Consider the following 23021-nt stretch of genomic DNA (forward strand, 5'->3'; position numbering starts at 1 on the left):
ACGCGGATGACGCTGTGGGTTAAACCACAGAGCCTAGGACTTGCCGATCAGAAGGTCGGTGGTTCAAATCCCCGGGACGGAGTGAGCTCCCGTTGCTCGGTCCCAGCTCCTGCCAACCTAGCAGTTTGAAAGCACGTCAAAGTGCAAGTAGATAAATAGGTACTTCTCTGGCAGGAAGGTAAACGGCGTTTCCGTGTGCTGCTCTGGTTCACCAGAAGTGGCTTAGTCATGCTGGCCACATGACCTGGAAGCTGTATGCCGGCTCCCTCAGACAATAAAGCGAGATGAGCGCTGCAACCCCAGAGTCGGTCACGACTGGACCTAATGGTCAGGGGTCCCTTTACCTTTACCTAACCATCTTATGCTATCTTAGGCAGGGTAAGAGTTGGTGTGCCAGTTGTTAACCATAGGTAGCAAGCTTATAAAATGTGCAGGACCATCAACAATGAGAACGTAAAGAATAAAGCTGGTGTTTTAAATCAACTTCAATAATAATAATAATAATAATAATAATAATAATAATAATAATAATAATTCCCAGCTTTGAAAATAAAGGCTAAAAATGCTGAATTCATCAATACTGTGGGCCAATTCACACACTGTGCACACCAACATGATGGTCAAGTAGAGGTACACCAAACTAGGCACCTGCTAAAATGGGTAGTTAGACTGCAGCAACACTGCTGTCTTGCAAGGCACAAAAGTGAGTGAAAATTAGAAGGTAACTTAGGTGAAATGAAAGCATAAGAAGATGCCTTATGCTGAGTCAGACCACTGATCCATCTAGTCACACACCATCTATGCTGACTCTCAGGTACAGTGGCACCTCGCAAGACGAAATTAATTCATTCTGCGAGTTTTTTTGTCTTGCAAATTTTTCGTCTTGCGAAGCACGGATTCCCTGGGTATTAACGGTTTTAAGAAAAAGGAAACAAACTCACAAGACGTTTTCGTCTTGCAAAGCAAGCCCATAGGGAAATTCGTCTTGCGAAGCAACTCAAAAAACGAAAAACTCTTTCGTCTTGCGAGTTTTTCGTCTTACGAGGCATTCGTCTTGCGAGGTACCACTGTAGATTATTTCCCAGCTCTTCCCACCCATGATCCCGTTCACTCAGATCACCAGGAACTGAACCTGAGTTCTTCTGCATGCAAAGCATTGCGCTCTACCCCTCAGCTGTGATCCCTAGAAAAGCAATGGAGTTGTCATTCCCTCGCCCCTGCAGCCCATACTTAGTTGAACCTTAGCAGCAGGCACAGAATGCAAACCATTCCCAAGGTACTTGCAAATGGAGAGTAAGTAACTAGATGTGCCTAAGAATATTTGCAGGTAATCACAAATACACCTTCCCATGAGGAACAAAAGAAGACTGGCTTACAAAACAGTTTCTTAAACATAATGACCTTATGCCAGTCACATAATGACCACAATCCAGAAAAGTGTTGGCAAAAAATTCACCATCTTAGTCAAAGGGAAGTTTACAGTGTAGAACAGGCAGAGAGGAAGGAGCTGTGGCAGCAAAATAAAAGAGCAGAACCCCTCTGGCACATTCTGGATTGCAGCTAGCACCTTAAACAATTTGTCATTATAGATGGTAATGGGATGATTTATTAAAATACCAGACATAAAAATGGCCTTTCAGTATTACCTAGGCATAAAAGCACTTAAGAAGTCACTGTTCCATTCCCACCCACCCCTTTTTAATGGAAGGTTGACTGCTTCTTGTAAAAAAAAAAAAAAGATAGGGATGGAAAATGTATCTTGGTTACTCATATTGATTTGTAGTCATGTGGACGCCTAAGTGCTTTGGGAAACCTTGCCACTTGCCCATTACATTAAGGGAACTGATTTTATGGTACAGTAGAAAAAGACAAATTTGGTTAAAAAGCTGACAAGATTGGACTTTGTACCTTCTATTACAGTGAGGTCTAAAAATAAGCCACCCAAAGCTCTGCTGCACTGCTTGAGAAAGTGGATTCTATTAAGCACAATGTAAGGGCAAGGAAGCCAAACCATTCAACCCAAAGGCGTTTCCTTGATCCTCCATCTGTAGAGCTTGCTTAGCAGGCGAGCTTATCCAGATGTGCCTTTTTCTCAACATTGCCATCCGAGATCAGACTAGCAAAGGCTTCAATATGTGGAGGGGGAAAGTCCCCTGCCCTTTCTCCATTGCTTGCAATGCTATAAGATAAACACTTTCACTTCTCCTGTTGCTCAATTAGCTTCTATTGTCAGAAAGACTCAACTGGCTTCCTATAAGAGAATATCCCCAAACAGGTGTGACTCTGAGATCCACAATCTGAAGAAGTTCTGCACCTGGGTGGGACCTGGATGTCTGGGTTGAGACTGTTGGTGTTTTGAAGCTTTATACCTCAAGAAGAACGTGTAGCAGTCTGGGGTAGAGTTTTGCCCAATGGATGGAATCTAGACTTGATTCCATCATTAACGGTAAACTGGCTAGAGACTGAAAATGAGATCTGGATTCACTGCACAGGTGCTTTTCTGGAGCCTTTATATAGATTTGTTGGCCAGGAGGCAGAAAAACTATGTGAAAGGGTGTATATAGGAAGAAATGTACTGCTGATGAAAACCCATGGTGTTACCCCATCAATAAGGTCACAGCTGTGTCTTGGAGCTACCCTTACGAGATGATGATCAGACTAAAAGATTGCCTAGATATGAATAGATCCTCATGCCTGTGCTTCTGGGGAAAGCCACTTGGTCTACCAGCATTTTAATAAAGATCCTGGAAGTGGAGGCGAGCCCAAGCAAAAGGGCTCAGTGTTCTTCCCCATAGCTGAAATGAGGGGGCCTGTAGTCCTTGGTCTGATGCGAAGTGTAAGTAAGCCTCCATCAGATCTATCAGTGTCAGATAATTCCAATTCCTAAAACAGATCAGGATGGATCACAGGACTTGAAGTTTTGGAGAATGCAGTCAATCCATTTAAGGACAAGTATGAAATAGGTGTCACCATTTTTTTCTTTGAAACAGAAGAGAAAAGGCATAAATATCCCTCAAATATAGTGGAACACCAGTCAGATTGCCTGTATTTGAAACAAGTGTTGCATAGCTAAGTGAAATCCTGCAATGTTTTGGATAAGGAGTTGCTGCTTCATTCTTGCACTGACAGAATGATCCTCTTAGTGCCATGCTGAATACAACAAAAATTACTGGTTCTTAAGAACTGGTAAAGAGGAGTTATTCTCTTTAGATGTTATAGCAGTAGCATAGGAGGCACTTTCCATAGTGTTGCTGTATCATTTGAAGGCCTTACATCATGTGGATGGGGTGGACTCCACAAGTCCATACTAGACCTGAGCTGAAACACAGTTTAACCCATGTGACTATAGGCAAGGCAGGTCCAGGGCAGGGCTACTCCCCATCACATTGCTCTGGGGAAGGGCTCACAGAAAGCATATAAAGGAAATCTGCCTAGGCTTTGTTCAGCTGGTTGCAGAGCATCCCCTAGCTTGGTGTCTCCAAAAAAATTTACACATCACTTGGGAAGACAGGTGAACTAATGCCAGTGTACTGGAAGAGGCAAAGATCACCAGTATTGAAGCAATGATTCTTCAACATCAACTTCATTGGACTGGTCATGTTGTACAGATGCCTGATTATCGTCTTCCAAAGCAACTACTCTATTCCGAACATAAAAGTGGAAAGCGTAATTCTGATGGTCAACAAAAGATGTTTAAAGACTCTTTCAAGGCAAATCCCAAAAAATGCAGTATAAACACCGACAAGTGGGAAACACTGGCCTGCGAGCGCTCCAGTTGGAGAACAGTCTTTACCAAAGGTGTCATGGGCTTTGAAGGTGCTTGAACTCAGGATGAAAGGGAGAAACGTGCTAAGAGGAAGGCACGCTTGGCAAACCCTCACCATGATCAATTCCTGCCCAGAAACCTATGTCCCCACTGTGGAAGGATGTGTGGATCCAGAAATGGCCTCCGCAGTCACTTACGGACTCACTTTTAAAACCGTGTTTATGGAAGACAATCTTACTCGGCTACGAGTGATCACCGAAGAAAGAGGAAAGAAGCAGCTTGGTCACGGAAGCTCTGACTGCCTTGTTTCCAAAGCTCAGGATCTTCTCTGAGCTGTGCTCTGTGTGCTAGCTCAAAGGCTATACAGTTCCCTGCACCTTAAGAATTAGACTCTGTGGGCTTTACACGCCCATATCTGACATGTAACTGGTTAGATATCCAAACAGCAAATAAATTATTTTGATTTTTGTAAAATTTGCTTAGCTGTTCAGCAAGTTCTATATTATCAAGCATGTGAATGTTGACATGAAAGCTGAAAAACACAAACATTTTTCTCAGCCTTACTCATATGCTAAGCAGTCTTTAGATGCTACAACACTGCTGGGGGATGAATCAACGGGGGGAAGTGGTCCCTGCACCGCTGCTCTAACTTCTATAAGGCACCCACAGCCTGATTGAGATTTCATAGTTTACTGTCATGGCTAACAGCCTTCGTTACACATTTTCTTCTGGAATGTGTCTAATCCTTTTTAAAAACACCTTTGCTAGTCCACTTCATGACTTCCTCTGACAGTGAATTCCATAAGTTAGTTATGCATGGTGTTGAGAAGCACTTACTTGTGTCAGTGAGTCTGAACAATATGCATCATGTTAAGCTGTAGAAAAGCAGCAATTACAAAAGAATGCCCATGAAAGCAATTACTATATGCTTTAAAAAAACAAAAACAACCCTTACCTGTCTATCTACTTCTGGAAGCAAAAGCAAGAGGTATTGTTGAAAATGCTGAGGTAAGGAAAGAAATGTGTGTTTGTTTATTAAAGCCCTCAGGTTAGTGTTCACAAGTATAGATCCTGGAGTTTCTATGTCAATATCCTCGGCTTTGGTCCATTTCAAGTGTCCTGGATTAAACACACAAAAGAAATCAAATCTACCTTTACCATAAATTCAAGAACATTTTTAAAAATCAAAGCTTCATTTATATTTGTTATAATACAGTAGTTTTCAATGTGGTGGAGAGGAGTGCAACCTTATCCCAAAAATCTTTTGCCTATACATATCATTTCTACAGCATCCATTCTTGCATATTTTAAAGGTAATGCTTTAAAAAAAGGAACTAACTAAATAAAGGGAATGAGCCAGTTTCCATTCTCATTATTTCATCAAACTCTTCTGTTAAAACTTCAATTGTTATGCAAAATTTCATAGAAATGAACAAAAATAAATGTAGCTTTAAGCAAAAATTGCTTGAGTGAATTTCCAACCTTGCTTTCATCATGGAACTTAAGGTGCTTTATTTGAGATTCCCAGATCTCCCATAGAGATGCTACCCAGACCCAGACATGCTCTGCTTCAGTCAGATGCCTGCATCATATGCCCTCAGACCATGTTCTTGGGTAATAGTAAGAGGGCCAAGAACTATGCACAGTCTGAACACATTGATTTATTCAACCACTGAATAGCCTACTCACATCCCCACCCCTTTAAAAATAAATTATGACAGGCACTACCCACATATTTTCAAATCTACTTTCTTTCTGCAGCTGTTCTGGCATGAATGGGGAACCTGTGACCCTCCAGAGTTGAACTTCCAACTCCCATCAGTCCCAACTAGCATGGCCAAAAGTCAGGGTTGGTAGGACTGGTACATTTAGCAAGCTGTAGGTTCCCCATCCTTTATAAAGAGCTAGAACTTTGCTCCTTTTTAATTTTAAAATGAAAGCTGAAGATAAATTCTGCATAGAATTGTGCAAAATTGGGCATAGGTAGCTTGTGTGAGTGGGAAGTTGCTCATGTCAGCCACCTTTGCCCAAGTTTGGGTGATTCTCTCCTCCACTGTATTGCCCCATGGAGGATCTTATACTCTCTGGAAAAGTACTTAGGTGTATACAGGGATATATATGTGAGGGGAGGAGAAAGATTGATTGCACAAGTGGCCTTCTGCTTACCTGACTGCTAAATACAATCCAGAGCTTTCATAATGGAGATAGATCTCTAAGTTCAACTATTTTAGATGCTCAGCTTAGTTGGTCTTTAAAACATGCATCTAACTAGGTCTGAAATAACATTTTCACACACACACAAATATCCTTGCCTTCCAACTTAGACTTTATGAAGTTCCTAAGAATCAAAGAGGACACACAAAAGAATACTTGATTTTGCAGAGAATGCCTATTCAATAAATAACTTCACTTAAGCATTTACTGTTAGGATTAAGAAAGTGCACTGGAGCTTCTCAAACATCATTTCTTGTTACTATTTCAGCCAGCAGTAATATATTAATATTATAAAAAATAATAGCAGAAGACAGAATTAAAACCACAGCTAAACAGAGTTCTGTAAGATGTTCATTCTAGCCTTTTGAAGGAATTTATGCTGAAACGCTTCACATTTTAAACAACTGATCTAGAAGAAGAAAACATTGATGGAAAGATTTGATGCAATGAAGCATCTCAACTACTGGCACAAAAAGACTATTTCTTCATCCATTTACAATCCCTTCTTAAAGATTCCAGTTCAAAGCAACCCACTTGAGCTAAACAATGAATCAGCTGCGCTCCAAATATTGATTATGGGCTATAAGGGCCCTTTTGTGGGAACCAAATGAATTGGGAGAACATTAACTACTTTAATAAATGGCATTTTAAGAACATTTGATAATTCTTATCAGGGAAAACATGTATGCTTCAGAACACAGGTGTTACCTTGGGTATATAATTCAGAATGAACTTGCAAAAATAGGAAATTGATTTTTTTATAGGATAAACAGCCTCTTTATAAGTCCATTTCTAACTCAGCCAAGATGGCCACTCAGTTAAATCATTACAAGTCAAAGGATTCAATGGAGTACTAAATGTAGCCATCACTCTAAGAGGTGAGGAAACAGTTTATTCAGTTACTATTTTTCAGAAGACTAGATACTGAACTGCTTTTGTTTTGCAAACAAACAGACAAAGAAAGGAATAAATCCAAACACCTATTTCTTAAGAGAAACAGAATCATTCCCCCCAAAAAGAGCAAACTGCTTGCCTTTCTAAATGGTTTATTGAGACATGTGGTCACCTAGGATAAATATCTACATATAACTGAGCAATAAGGAAAAAGGGGAAAAAACACTATCCAACATGATGTTTAGATGTCCAACAACAGGCAATGAATAATATACTAGTTTATAAATAATGTGGTCCACCAAGGGGAATATATAATAATATATTATTCCGTACAGGAATAAGGGGGAAACGTAACAGGGGGTAATAATATTTCCCTGTTAGAAGAAGATGAAGCAAGAAACAGCTGGCTGCAAAATGGCCAATTTAGGACAGCTTGGGTCTGTCAGATTGAAAAGGTCAACAGCAGAAAGGCATGCTGGGGGAAAGGTCCCAATAAGAGGGAACTCCTGCAGAGTTCAGAGGGATGAAGGAACAGATGAGGAAGACACACGTACAGTGAGAAAATCCAAAACATCAGAGACACAATATAAAACTTCCTCTAGTGAGTTTACAGAATGTGTATTATTTTCTATAACATAATGCAATGAAGTGACACTCCTCTCCCCTCCCCTCCCCCCGGATCTTTTAGAGACATACTCACCTAAACCAGATTTTTTTAATCTCTTTAAGTGCTGGCTCATTTGTTTTCCAGTTGGAGATTTTTGCCCATGTTTCATTTCTTTATCAGAACTGTCTGCTTCACCATTTTTAGATTCAGATCCTTAAAAAAAAAAAAAGACATTACAATGAAGAACAAAAACAAAGGTAGAATTTCTTTCCTGGAAAAAAAAATCAACACACCCCTAAGAATGACATCTTCATCTGCTACACTATTTAAAGGTAATGTTTTCTGCTTGACAATTTGATTCCCTGTCACCAGAACCGATGAAGCAAAAGCTCATAAATCCATTAAGTGGTGAAAACAAGTTTCTTGAATGTAGCAGTCAATAAAGATGTTTGCTAATCCATTACAAATAAGCCCTCTTCTGATAGCTGAGGGATGTCTTTCGAAATAATCATACTCCCATTATAGGGGGACAAAGAAATAAAAGGAAGAAAGGGAAACCCCTCCCATTGTAAAGTTAATTTTCTCCCATGTCCAGGGAATCTACAATAAAAAGTGACACAGATATCTGTACAATCTATTCACAGCGAAGAATGTAGCAGCCAAAACTAAAGGTCAGGGTTGCACAGTGGTGATTAGGATGGTGCCAGAACACAAAATCTTATATAAAAAAAGGACAACTGATATTGCAAGACAGAACTAAGAGAGTAATTCATACTCTCACAGGAGCTGTGATGGTTATTTATTTTACCCCCTGACGGCACTGCATGCCAGTATGTAGTTCTCTCATTAGGAATCAGCATCCAAAAATGCTTCTTTGCATTCCTTTAAAGAAGCTGTTTGTAATGCTGGCTGATTTTATTTTATTACGTCTTTTTCTCCCTCCCTCCCTCTTAATAGACTGGAATTAAGTTCCTCCCTTGAATGAATAAAATTGGTCATAGGATAAGAATAAAAAATCCACTGTGTGAGAATGACATCATTATTTCCACCCATCCTAAATTTTGCACGTTATAGCTCTCGCCCACAGGGAGGGCTCTTTTACTAGAAACGGGTGTTGCAGACAGTCCTTTAGCTATTTACCTGAGGGTGAATCAGACTGCTCATCAGACACCTTTAATGGTGTCAAAACAACACGAGGAACAGTCTTGTTTACCATCATTGACACTCCATTTCTTCTTTTCTGCTGCTGTCTCAATGCCTACAAAGGAAACAATAAAACAGAAAAAATATAACACAAAATGTTGTTTATAGGTGAATTACACAAAACATTTGCCTATTATTCAAATGAACCCCATAATATATTTATCTAGCTGCAAGTTTGCCAGGATTCATACTAGTTCCCCTTTATGTCATTTTCTTCAATATTTTATATACAAAAATGCTATATATTGTTATATATCATATGCTACACTGTGAAATAAAAATGGAAAACAAGCTTTTGGCTTTAAAGATAAAGGCAGATGCACCTTAAAATCGTTTTCCAGAACAATTTTGACAACAAAGAAGCATACATAAACTGTTTGCTCTACCTTAGCAGCAGAAACATGAGAACCCATGGAATATGAGACTTAAGGCTTCCAAGTTAAAATAAATGTAAAATAAATATTTCAAACCCAGGCTAAAATGTGTGTCTGAACATCTCTTGCAGGTGCATCTTCTCCCGTATACTGCTCAGTCAATCAAGTTAACACAGTGTCATCAGTATGTACAGCATGTAAGGGCTACAGTATTGATGCACTCACTCAGCCGTGAGTAGTGCTGCACAAAATCACTGCACATGGCAGGAATCATTTATTTCTGCGAAGGGAATCGGTCCTAATCTTGGAAAACCTTGCAGCACTTGGCTTCTGTCTGCTTGACTTTGGGCATTAACCTTCAGAACACGAACATGATGGTGTTCTGGCAAATCTGGGAGAAAATGATACAAGAATAAATATCTACAAATGGGAGGGGTTTTTTCCTGTGTGTTTTATAACTGGATCGGCTACGGGGATGATAATGCAATACAAAACACGAGCAGAAACAGAATAGCTGCCAGGATATTTTGTACAGTAAACGAGCCCAGACAGGAAGGTCAGGAAATATATTAATGTGAGAATTCGCCCATTAAAGAATTTACAAGCACAGATATGTGAGCCGTGCAAGTTAGAACAGATCAGCTTGCTGCTAATACCTGCTTAAAATCTTCATTTTACACTCTCATCTTTGATTTGTGTGTGGGTTTAAGAGAAAACCCTACGCTTCACCAGCGGAGGTCATGCCTAGTATGAATTAATATCCTTTGTTTCCTTATGAGCACTAATGACTTGTGAGGTTAATTTTGTAATTGCAATACAGCTGTAGTCTGCTTAGACGATAATGCTTTGCACACAACACTTCAAAAGACAAAAGAATTAAAAACAATTACTTCCTATTCCATTGAAAAATACTCTGCAGCACAAGCTCAGTTACAATGAAAAAAACAGGTGGGATTATTTTATGCATATTTCAGTTACGGTAATTAGAGGCACATGGGCAATGTACAATAAAGAAGAGTTGTTTTAAAAAAGAAGCCACTGTCAACCTTTTTGAATATATTCAAAGAAGGGTATGGTTTCTCTTAACTGCAATGAAAGGTAAACATTCAATGAATAGAAGCTACCACTAATTAGTGAAAGGAAAGGCTACATTTAATATTTATTTTTCATCAGTTTAGAAGCCTGAAATATATTATATTCCTCTTAAACTGACTTAACCCTCCATCAAATGTGAATGTTCAAATCCCATCAGTATTGTGGCAGACCCCGATTTAAAAGACATATTGACATTGATTGCAGCTGAGCACTGTCAGCTTCAGTTGCCTGTGGTTGTTATTGCTAAAAGAAAAATCATAGTGTTTTCTCCCTGAAATGCAGAATATCTACAAGTTTTAGATACAAACTGAAAGGAAAGGCCATCTTTAACTTTCTTCTTCATTAGGGCCACATCCACATCAGGCATTTAAAGCTGTACCATAGCTCCCCGCCCCCCCCCGTCCCTACTGCACAAATACAAAAATATTGGAAACTGTAGTTTGTTAAGGGTTCTGAGAATTCTTAGGTGTTCTCTGTTCCCTTCACAGTGTGACAATTCCCAAAGTGGATTAACAATCAATTCCACTTCACAGGGAACTCTGAAAACTGCAGTTCCAGGAGGGAAATAGGGGGCTCCTAACAACTCTCAGGCCCCTTACAAACTACAGTTCCCGGGATTAGTGATGGGAGTGATGCTATTTAACTTATTTATCCTGCAGTTCCATGTGCTACTATCACTAACAGATTACACTCAAACACAATACCGGTCCATCCCAGGTCCTTATTAACGATTCAGATCATGGAAGAAACAAACAACAGTTTCCTGGACATAAAGGTGATGATTACTGGGTGTCAGAAAATACTTTCCAACCTAACTTCAACCATGTAAAATATCAAGTATTATGTCCGCAGAAAATACTGTCCTGACATCTGGATTTGAAAAACAAGACAATCCTCCCATTTTACTTGGTATTTACTATATCAAAGCAGCACGTACATAAAATGAAAATGCATACACTTCCATTTGGGAAATAAACGACAGAATAAAAATAGTCAAATCTCAATTCGTGTAGCACTTCATTATATTAAGCAATAGCAGCCTGCATTTGCTATTTATGTGCTGGGACAAGATCCATAGACATCAAGTCACAAGCTGGTCTCCGACCGTAATAAATAAATTCATAGACATCAAGTCTACATGCTGAATTTTTTATGCAGTATAGATCACTCCCACACATACACCAAGAAAACCCACTACCATTTTCCATAGAAACTCTGTCCCACCAGAAAATGAGGCTTTGGCCCTATGCACTTCACTCAAATTCAGGGCATACTTAAGTACAGACTCAAGCACAGCTGCACTTTTAACCGCTCCATATCAAGTCTTTTAGCAACCACGCGTTGAACAGAATACAAAAGCCAATGTGTGGATTCCTCACACATAGGGGGTTCTGCACAATCAGCAAACCCACACAACTAGGTGTCCCTGCAAGGAGCTCCTGTGCTGGCCTCTCTGTACAAACATTCATGTGCTATGTGCAGTTAAAAGAAGAAGACCTGACATCAGGGGTGGGGCTAAAACCATGCCCACTCCAGCCTATAGTTAAGTATTCCCTACATGTATGTAGAATGTAAAAAGGTAAAGGTAAAGGGACCCCTGACCATTAGGTCCAGTCGTGGCCGACTCTGGGGTTGTGGCGCTCATCTCGCTCTATAGGCTGAGAGACCCGGCGCACAGCTTCCGGGTCATGTGGCCAGCATGACTAAGTTGCTTCTGGCGAACCAGAGCAGCGCATGGAAACGCCGTTTACCTTCCCGCCAGAGCGGTACCTATTTATCTACTCGCACTTTGATGTGCTTTTGAACTGCTAGGTTGGCAGGAGCTGGGACTGAGCAATGGGAGCTCACCCCGTCACAGGGATTTGAACCGCCGACCTTCTGATCGGCAAGTCCTAGGCTCTGTGGTTTAACCCACAGCGCCACCCGCGTCCCTATGTAGAATGTACTTTGGGCTAATAGGTCTATTCAAGTGTTCTAAAAGCCCTAATGCAATGAGGGAGTGAAAGGAAAGGCATGTTAGATCTGCCACTCATTGCTGTCTCCATCACCTTTCACGGACTGGAGAGGTAAAGTCTGAAACAGGGAGCCTACTCTCTACTCAAATTGACCCCTTGCTTATCTTTCCAACTTGTGGAGGATGGTGCTAGCGCATGCACACCCTCACTCTCTTGCATCACACAAATTATTTAGAATGCCTGGACACAGCTACTATCATTCCTACACAACCCAAATTAAAACTAGTATCTTGATTCATCATCACCATCACCAATTTATTCCACATTCTGAAGCTCGACTTAGCAACATCAATTCAAGTCTGAAAACCATTAAGTCCCACTCCTCCCTTAAAACTTTCTGTAACATGTTTCATGCAACAAAGAATCAAAGTGCTAAGCATAAAAGCTGAATATGTCTGCAAGGCTACAACCATTTTATTTAACACAGAGTAATAAAACATGCTGACCTACAAAATTACTAAAGCATCTGTATCCTTGACTACATTTCATAAAATCCTCCCACACACAAAGCTCAAATCCCAAGGAAATAAGATGAATTTGTTTATATTAACCTGTATTAGATTCAGGAGCCATTGGCTGATATTTTATATTGAGGAAAACAGAAAATCTCAGGGGTGATGCACATTCTGGGCAAGACACGCTCAATAGCAACTCAGGGGCCGCAGGTTCAAGTTGTTATTTCTATCATAAATCTGCTATGTAGCCTTTAAAAATCAGTTTACTCATGGCATTATATACCCTAATTTTCATTCCTCAAGTAATCTTGCTATGGTTGAAGCTACAGTTTGAGAACTGGTACTGGAGACTTCCGGGTTGACGCCTCCGGCAATGGCGGAGCTCCTCCGATCGGGAGGAACTTGCTCCGTGAAAAGCAGGGTCTGACCGCCACGGCGAAGGCGGAGACCCACAGAAATCACAGGCGGGAGAAGCCTGTGAACTTGGGATTTGGCTGGCACCTCTTGCGCCTCCCCTACTCGCGGGGAAACCCTGTTTTGGGGATCCAGAGCGACGTGGGGTGAGTGGCGCGGTGCTTTGAATCGACTGCTTCTTTCACGGAGTGAAGCCGCATTGCTGTTGCCGGAGAGCGCTGACTTTTTCCTGTAGACAATTGGACTTTAAACAACTACCCGTGAGTAGACTGGAAAATTTGGATCTTCAAATATTCTAATTTGGCAAAGTAGCGGGAAGGCTCTAAACAGGAAGTCCGCCTCCCGCTTTTGTAAATAGATAGAAGCAAAGGCGTTACAAACTAAAGTCTCTGAAAGTTTTTGGATAAAGGATTAAAATTTCACTGGTTAAAAATATTAAACCCCCCTTGGAAGCAGGAGAAGAGGGGGGAAGCCGTGGACCTAGGGAGAACCTGCAGGAGAGAGGGAAAAGTAAACTACCACTGCTCTGAACCTGGGGACGGTCTGCCTGATGACGTTTGGGGAAGGTTCACTGACAGAACGGATTTGACAAATACTTAAAAAATTAGAAAGATACTGTTTCCATTGATCTCTTCTGAGTTTATTAAAGGGAGGAAAAATAACTGAAAATCGAAACTGTTTCTGTGACTGAAAGAACTGATACAATTTGAAACTGCTTCCCTCTAGAGGGAGCATGTGAAACTGTTACAGGAGTGTAACAGGGTAAACTCCAGCTGCAAGATAAAGTTTCTGAGAATCAGAGATTGACCTTGGACTATTCAAAATGCTGATAGGAGAAGTTATTGTGACTTCATTACTCAAAATAAATCATTCACTTGAACAGCTGCACAAAAATGTAGATGACATGATCTTCAAACTTGACAGCCGGGAACAGAAAGTGACTAACTTGAATCAAAAAGCAAACAACAACATGGACTTGGTACAGGAAAATATCTTGGCAAGACAAATGGTGGAGGAAAAGGAGAAAGATGCCGTTGTGAAACTTAAAGTAATTCAAGTAGGATCCTCAGTTCTACAGAGGCAAATCGAGGATTACAAATGGAGGCCCTGCATGATTGATTTTAGCAAAAACCAGAGCTTGAGGATGGGACCCTGGCTTGGACCGAAGAATGAAAGTTGGAAAGACCCCTTCATCCAGGGATTAACTGACATCTGGGACATGGTTTGGGGCCTGGAGGAGCTTGAAGCTGTGGGGGCCTATGGACTTGGAGGAATCCTGAAATACGTCCTGAAATACCCTATGGACCTTAGTTTCAAGTATGGAAATTTGGCTGAGCTGTTCAGAAGGAACAAAAGTTCTGTTTGGTTGGAGTTTTCCCGAGATTTGCTCCTGAGCATCAAAGAATATGAAGAAGATCCGCAGAAGGGACTTGGAAAAGAATTAAGAGCCTCGGACATAAGATCTCCAGGTTGATGGAATATATGGATTTGACGGAAAGGATTGGCAGAATCCGAAACCAGGGAGAGGAGAGGGTGGAGGAAGATTGGGAAGCTAAAGCTTATATTTAGAAATTTTGCAAAATTAATGACTGTTAGAAAAATCATGGAATGTTATTATATGGATTTAGTAGAAATGTTAGAAGAAGTTAAGAATAGATAAGTAATTTAGTCTTAAAGGGAAATAAGGTTAAAAAATAGGTTATTTACAAGACGATAAAAAACAGAGAAAGATGGAAAGGATTTGCTGAAATAATTAGAAGAATGGGAATACAAAAAGGGAGGTGTGAGGAAGTCGAGGAAATAAGGAAATGAAGGATAGAATATGGAAAAGGAGAGATGTATTTTAAACTGTTTTGTTTAGATTTATTTATGTGTTTAGCTTAATGGGATTGGGTTGGGGTTTATATTATTTGTATACTGTATTGTATTGTGGTGTTTTTTCATTTTTTCTCGTTTTTTTCTTTTTTTTCTTTCTTCGTTTGTCTTTAAATTTTCTCTTTTCTTCTTTCTTCTTTTTCTGTAATCTTTAAAAGCAATAAATATTATTTTTTTAAAAAAGAGAGAACTGGTACTGATAATGCCAAGGTTGCAGGTTCGATGGGACAGCTTCATATTCCTGCATTCCGGGGGGTTGGACTCTAGTCCAACCAGGAGTGGCCAACTTCCAAGAGACTGCAATCCACTCACAGAGTTAAAAGCTGGCAGTGATCTACCCCCTTTGGTTCAGGTCATTTTAGGGGTGCAGGGCAAAGATGCTGAGTTTGTTTTGAGGGAGCGAAAGTTTTTTAGCTTCTTTGGAGGGAGCCACTGATCTACCGGTGATCTACCACAGACCTCCAGTGATCTACCTGTTTATTTAACACAGTGATCACGATCTACCTGTTGGACATGCCCAGACTAGATGATTTAACTAAACAATCCAGGGGTCCTTTAGCTTTTTTTTTACTATTAATGTTGTGGCACAGGAACTTCTGCAGCACTGCTTGTTGTTGCAGTAGAAAAGCAATGCTGTTGCACTCAGGTCCTACTTATGGGCTTTCCATAGTAACTGGCTGGACAGTGTGAGAACAGGATGTTGGACTAGATGTACTTTTGGAAAGATCCAGGAGGGCTCTTCTTGTGTTCTTGAATCATATAATGTCAAAGGCCGTAGACCAAATGGGAAGAACCCATTCTATAACTTCTCCACGCACCAGCATTATTCCTGCTAGAAACTGAGACAACAATACCATAGGGAAGAGCCACAACATGAACATGTGGCCTAGCATATGTGATCCAGGGCTTCTGATGGTACCAATATGACATGGGAAAGAGCAATTATTTTCCCTGGGCCATAGGTGTATCATGCTCTGGATTCTAAGTACCATTCTACACATACAGAATGAGACTGGAGTGGTGGGATTCTAGACTGTTGTGGTAGGATTCTGGACTGCACCATTTCAGACTGAAGGTTGGGGGGGAACGTCACACTTTTAACTAAGAGGACGTTTTAAAACTTCCAATGCAGTTCCTGGGGTTAGTGGAAATTCTCTATAGAGGTAGGCAGAAGCACTACATAATTAAAAAAGAAGAGTTTAGTATAGGCCTCTCTTGATGTGCTAGTTTAATATATGTTGGGAGAAGAGTTTGGATTTGGATTTGATATCCCGCCTTTCACTCCCTTTAAGGAGTCTCAAAGCGGCTAACATTCTCCTTTCCCTTCCTCCCCCACAACAAACACTCTGTGAGGTGAGTGGGGCTGAGAGACTTCAAAGAAGAGTGACTGGCCCAAGGTCACCCAGCAGCTGCATGTGGAAGAGCGGAGACGCGAACCCGGTTCCCCAGATTACGAGTCCACCGCTCTTAACCACTACACCACACTGGCTATATTGTGACATGCCCCTCCAGTAGCGGTTTCAAATATTACAGTTGAGAATTATATAATCTCTATCTTCTTTTTAAATTATTTGTAATGTACAGAATGATTCTAAGTTATTTAACGCAGGGATTGGCAATGTGCTGCCCCTGGGTGCCAGTACCTCCTAGCCATTAAAGGTCTAGGTCAGTACTCTTCAACCATTTCAGACCAGGTACGCATATTCAACCCAAACAGGCATTTGGGGCCCCATTTCTTTTATTTTCTTTACCTTCTGTTTGTATGGTTGCAGTGCTTCTGTTGTGATCTACCTTGCACCAAGCGACCATACAAAGGCTGATGATCCAAGTAACTATTCCCTCCAAAATGCACAATACAGTCATACCTGGGGTAGAAGTTGCTTCAGGTTGAGCGTTTCCAGGTTGCGCTCCGCGGTGACCCAGAAGTAACGGAACATGCTACTTCCAGGTTTCGTCGCTCGCGCAGACGCTCAAAATGACGTCATGCGCAGAAGCGGCGAATCACAACCCGTGCATGCGCAGACGCAGGTTGCATTCTGCTCTGGATGCGAATGGAACGGATCCCGTTTGCATCCAGAGGTACCGCTGTACATAACAGACTCTTTGCTCTTCCTGCTCAGTTCCTTGTGGCACAGACTTGGCCTCTCTACATTGCACATGGCCTCATACATTGCCTATATGGCACTAGATGCCAGGATTGACACCCATCATCCTATATATTTGGAGCACAGTAGAGGTGCAAAGAGCTTCACTCTGTGAGCAAGCGCAATGGTGGCTGAGGTTGGTGCCTTCCTTTTCCATTGAGGAGGGAGTGATAGGGGGCATCTCCACACCATATCCTAGTCCTCTCTTCCTCTGCTCTTTCCGATGTGGCGGTCATTTTGTGTTAGGCCATGCTCTCATGGCAGCCATTTTGTGGCTGGCACCATGGCACTTTCTCAAAACTCCGAAGTGCAACCCCTGATTTAACGCATAGATTTATCTCAACATGTTCCCGAAGGCTCTACCAATAAGTGACCCAAAGTTTACAAACATTGCTAGTCCTACTTTTTAACCAAGTTGTATTAACTATAACTGGCTACTCTGTAAAACATGTACAATCACAATTGTGAAGGAATATATAAATATCCAAAAGTTTAAGCTGCAATTTCTTTCTTTCTTATTTCTTTTTTTACAACAGAAAAACCTGATCATATGTTCACAGCTACAAAATCCCTCATATCTTAATAAAAATGACTTATTGGTAGCTTTCCAACAGCGCAAAAAAAATGCAAGCATAAGCTTGGATGTGCAATTTAAGTAGTCATGCCAACTTTCACATCAAGGGAGGCAAAGTATATCAACTTCTTCATATTTTCTTTTTTCTTTTAAAAGGACAAGCATTCACTGTTTTTTAGGGGGGGTGTTAGTATGAAGCTGTTAATGTGGTCAATTGAAAAATGTCCTGTGGGGAAATATTATCTCTTCCACCACAGCACAGAAGCAAACAAACTAACTAGGAAGCAGATTGCACCCTGCTGCTTTTAATGGCACTGCTGTTTGTTATTTCAACAGTAAAACAAGTTTAGAATCAAAACAGCATTTTTCTGAATCCAACGCCGTCAAGCAAGCAATGCAGAACACCAGAGAACTACCATCTAGTTTCTCTTTAACATGTGTGCTGAACCAAAGTTCAGTAAACAGGCTGGGTAGCACATTTTCTGGTAAGGAGGAATGAGTGAACAATATTTACCCTAGACATATTGCTAGGATGGCAGTTTTGTACAAATCCCTTTTGCCTATTGAACACATTCTCAATTCAGACATTACACGAATCAGATGTTTTACATTAACCAATCAGAGAACCAAAGCCACTGTTTTAGTTTCCAAACATATAGACAACCCATTGTTTAGAATGGCTTGTGGGCTTTCGTTTTTCTATCTGCCCAGACTCCTATTTCTATGGTGCAGCAGCCTAGAGCATGGGTAGGCAAACTATGGCCCGGGGGCTGGATCTGACCCAATTGCCTTCTAAATCCGGCCCGCGGACGGTCCGGGAATCAGCGTGTTTTTACATGAGTAGAATGTGTCCTTTTATTTAAACTGCATCTCTGGGTTATTTGTGGGGCCTGCCTGGTGTTTTCACATGAGTAGAATGTGTGCTTTTATTTAAAATGCATCTCTGGGTTTTTTGTGGGGCATAGGAATTCGTTCATTCCCCCCCAAAAATATAGTCTGGCCCCCCACAAGGTCTGAGGGACAGTGGACTGGCCCCCTGCTGAAAAAGTTTGCTGACCCCTGCTCTAGAGGCTGACCAACAGCAACTGTGGTTTGTAATATAACAACACTACTTGGCAAAAATCATGCAATACCATGGTAAATTTTCAAAATGGAAAGGAAACTTACAGAGACTATGGCTAGTTAATTTTGTGTTCACCTGCCACAAAATGTAACATATCTATAGATTTGGCAAGAGGCTGAAGCTGTTATGGAGCAGCTCTGTGTTTTTCGAGTTTGACTCAATATTTGGGACCAAATTTGATTTATTAAAAATGATGTTCTGCCCTGACCCCATTTACTATAATGGGGAATCTAAAAACAGCTATACCTCGTTGAGTCACCAACAGAAAAAGGTTTGTCTGTATTTTGTGTAATATAATTTGGATTTTAGCGTTGTTTATATAGAAGAGAATAGAAAGAGGTTTGTATCAACTTCAATCAATTTTATTTGAATACTTGAATATTTATTCCAATACTTTTACTTATTAAATGTACCTCATTGATTCAGCAACAAGGCTAGGGTCTTTGGGTTTATGAATGAGGAAAATTGTTGGGAGTTATTAGGTATATTTTTGCAGATGTATAACTAAAAAAGTGAATAATGTGAAACAGATAAATACTGGAAATCCATATTATTTATCAAAGAAGCAAGTTTTGTATAACAGTAAGCTCCTGTGAAAAGTTCTATTAACAGAGAAGCAAGTTTTGTAACATAAAAAGCTCCTGTAAAAAAGAAGATTTTTTGTTATTGGAACAAATCTCATTGCAGTAATTTATAATCCATTGCCTGCGTGGGTTGTTTCCGTTTTTCGCAAACAAAGAGGTGGGCAGAAACACTTGTGCAAACCTCCAGTTGTCATAACTGACAGCTTTTGTGTTGGGCAGAAGCATCCCTAGCCAGCAGCTAAGGGGGCTAAAGCCCTGAATATGTTTTTTTCCAAAGCCTCAGAGCTTTGCTACGGCCTGAGCAGCTGCTTTTCCAAAATGGTGGGTTACAATCCATGGCATCTCATGGTCTGCCTCAAGGTGTGTGGGGGCCGTCTCTGAAACCCTGCCACTGAATATATACAATGGGTTGGTTAGATGGGCCAATGGTCTGAATCAATATAATTAAGGGTCAGTTAGATGAACTAATGGTCAAACTCTCATTCTGTGAGAGAACTGGGTAGAAGAAGGCTCCTCTGAGTTAGATCATGAGCTCCAACTGTATCCTTGTCCCAGCCAAGAGAGTCAATGGCCTCAAAGAATGCAGCTGGGTCTCAGGAAGGAACTCAATGAATCAGCCTAAGCCCTAATCCAAAGTAAAAGGAAAGGCAAGGAGAGATAACTATAACCCAACCACAAAAACCAAGCAAACTACAAACAAGTTAGAAAATCACATGTATAAATGAGGGCACAACTGAAATACATCAAATTTTATAACCACAGGTATTTTAAAATCAAATACCCAACGCACAAACAACAGACAAAGAGAAAATACTTCTACATGACAAACCCACAATGTACAACAAATACCAAATGCATTTCAACCAAACATTGGTCTACTTGATGAAATGCCACCAAAAGCTGAAATGCAAACAAAAGTCTGTGACGACTCCACAAATCAGGACTGCCACCTTCCCTAAGACTGCCAACTTCAAAAAACCAGAAAATCCTTCCTTGCCTCTGCTGTATCCCTCTAGCTGAAGGATGGTCCCACCTGTAACCCTCCAGGTGTTGTTAGACTCCAACTCCCTTCAGCCCCAGCCAGAATGCCTAATGGTCAGGGATAATAGGAGCTGAAGTCCAACAACAGCTGGAGGGCCACCAGTTCCCCATTCCTACACATCTACAAAGTAGATTAGGTTGAGAGACAGTGGTCAACCCCAAACTACCGAGTCAGCTTCATGGATGGGAAGGGACTTGAACCAAGGCAAAAGTCCACTCTCTGTGTACTAGCTGCACTGTTTCATACTTCAGTGTGAAGTATGGATAAGTCTATTTCTGGTCTGATTCAATTTTGCAAGTGCTTTTTCATAAGGTCATTCTGTCCTGTTTCTACACTACGGTAACCTGTGATTTACTTATTTTTTAAATCCATATGAATTTTTTATTTGAATATGTAGTCAAATACATATTTTATCACAAAATATGCATTTAAATGCATATTTTACATCAATACACACGCCTACAAACATATATATTGCTAACATATGCATTTTTGTATGTATTTTGAGACAAGAACTATATCAGACAAGCGCTAAATGCTAAAGACATGTTCTGACCTGTGTATTCATCTGACAGGTGGAAATTAGATCAGCTTGCTCAAAAATATGGCCCAAGCAAAATTCTCCTACATTACTACTTTGAAGAAAACTACTATAAAGCAGGAGCTTGTGAAGGGAACTACCAGTAAAGAGGTGGATCAAGTCTAAATCACCTTGTCTCCTGTTAGTTTCACCCCAATCTAACACTTTTTAAAAAGCAAACATAAATATCACTAGTGTGAACACCTGGAATAGTTTGCCTTCGTTTAACATACAGAGTGGAAAAGGTTTCTGATTCCTTCAAAGTTATTATACTGCAAGGAATCCATATGTTAAAGTCAAAAGAAGAAAATAAAATACAGCCAGCTCCACATTGCTTCTGGCACTCTACAATGTAAGCAGTTTATTCCCAGAACATGTTAAAGGTTCAGCTCCTGTTATTGCAGAACAGATCCAGTAAGTTAATATTGGGTGGTGAGTGTCACATACAATTGCCTAACATCTCTGTGTATTCAGAGGCACTGTAGGCTATTTGTAGTGGAATGGAAGCACATTATACCCCCATAAAAGCAATAGAAAGTCTGGAGAGAGGATATACAGTAGGAGAACTAACTCCCAACAGCAATTTTCTGAACAAAAATTGCTGCTTAAAGTTCATTCACCTATCAGATAGGATTTACAGTTTTGCATTAAATCAAATCCAGCTGCCTGCATCTGGTAGTAATGAATACCTGTAGCACAAGAGGAAAAGGGTGGGGAACGAGGGAACCTCCTTAGGCCAAAACACAACACATTGACTTAAGCATTCAATATTTGTGTGTACGGGGAAAGGATTATTTCCTGAGATCTGTAATAATCATCATTTCAGACAACCAAAATCATTTTAAAATTGAACAACTTTTCATTGATTTCCTTACCATGTGCGCTTATCCTACCTATATACAAGTATTTGCAGCTGCCTCCTGAATTTTTATGTTAACAAGGTATCTGTAATTGCATTTATGGATTTCTCCTGCAGCCGATTTTGTCATTTTGTCTTGCCTGGCACTTCCTCCACAAACAATTTATGCTGTGTGGCTTCATCTCATCGTTAAAATCCCTCTGTAATGTTTCCAACTATTGCTCTCCTAACACCACAAGCCTCAAAGTGAAAGGCAAGCTCAGATTATTCAAAGGTTCAGAATCCTTTCTAGAGCACCTCCCTGCACCTTTTCCATAGTGAATCATGGGTTGGCCAGGAGCCTCTCTTTATAACAATATTTCCATTAATGTTTAAGTATCTGGCTCTTCACTGCTAGAGGAAAAAGGGGCGACTGTACTGCACAATAGCATAACTGGAGATACCCCAGTATCCAGAACCAAACCAGATCAGAACTCATTCAGCACCTCAATGCCAGATAAGCAAGGTAGGCTATAAGCTTAGCTATGGTACCATAAAATCTCACCACCTTTATTCCCAATACGTACATAAATAAAGGATAGCTTAAATGCCCATCAGAAGAAATCTGACTGATAGTGAAGCCAATATTAGCTTACCTGTTTAAGTGCCTTTTTGGTGTGCTGTTGGAAGGAAGACACTAGCTTGCTTTGCATTGGTGCATTCGTAAGGCTTGAGTCCCGAACGGAAGACATTTCTTCAGGTGCTTGCTTAGTACAAACTAAGAATATAGAAATAAAACAAAGCACTGAGAACTAAGGAAAATCAGTCTGCAAATTTAATTTAATTTAGAGATCACAGAACTACCCTAGGAAAGAAAATCTCTGGGCTGATCTGCCATGTGTGAAAGCTGTTGCATTGCAAAGAACATGGAATATCTTCAGGGTGGTTTATGGAAGAACGTGACCAACTGTGAAGTAAGAGGCAACCAGAAACAGCCATTCAAACAGTCACAGATTTGCCTAATGTTAATTCAGGGGAACTAAAGACCTGCTGAAATCATTTTGATCTTTTCTTGTTCCAAGTCGAATCTGGGCCTTTATCTACAAACAGCATCTGCATGGCCACTGGCAATGAAATCACACAAAGCTCCATTTTGTCGAGACGTAAATTTTAAACTGTGTACTGCCAACACATGCTAAATCCAGTGAATGACGTGATACATAC

At 40.5% G+C, this 23021-nt stretch overlaps 1 protein-coding gene across 5 annotated transcripts in view; it reads right to left on the bottom strand.

The window, feature by feature from the left end:
• The window catches only part of ASXL3 (ASXL transcriptional regulator 3), a 103190-nt gene that overhangs the window by 13614 nt on the left and 66555 nt on the right, over positions 1-23021 (bottom strand). For 4 of the 5 annotated variants that reach the window (XM_053396252.1, XM_053396256.1, XM_053396253.1 and 1 more), the window contains 4 exons: positions 22454-22575; positions 8622-8739; positions 7575-7694; positions 4722-4885 (listed from right to left, as the gene is read on the bottom strand). In XM_053396252.1, the coding sequence (XP_053252227.1) occupies positions 4722-4885; positions 7575-7694; positions 8622-8739; positions 22454-22575 (524 nt within the window). Of the gene's footprint in view, positions 1-4721; positions 4886-5932; positions 6085-7574; positions 7695-8621; positions 8740-22453; positions 22576-23021 lie in introns of those variants that run through there. The other variant, XM_053396257.1, reaches the window with a different exon arrangement.

The sequence above is a fragment of the Podarcis raffonei genome, chromosome 7 (assembly GCF_027172205.1).
Source record: "Podarcis raffonei isolate rPodRaf1 chromosome 7, rPodRaf1.pri, whole genome shotgun sequence".
In the NCBI taxonomy this organism is placed as follows: Eukaryota; Metazoa; Chordata; class Lepidosauria; order Squamata; family Lacertidae; genus Podarcis; species Podarcis raffonei.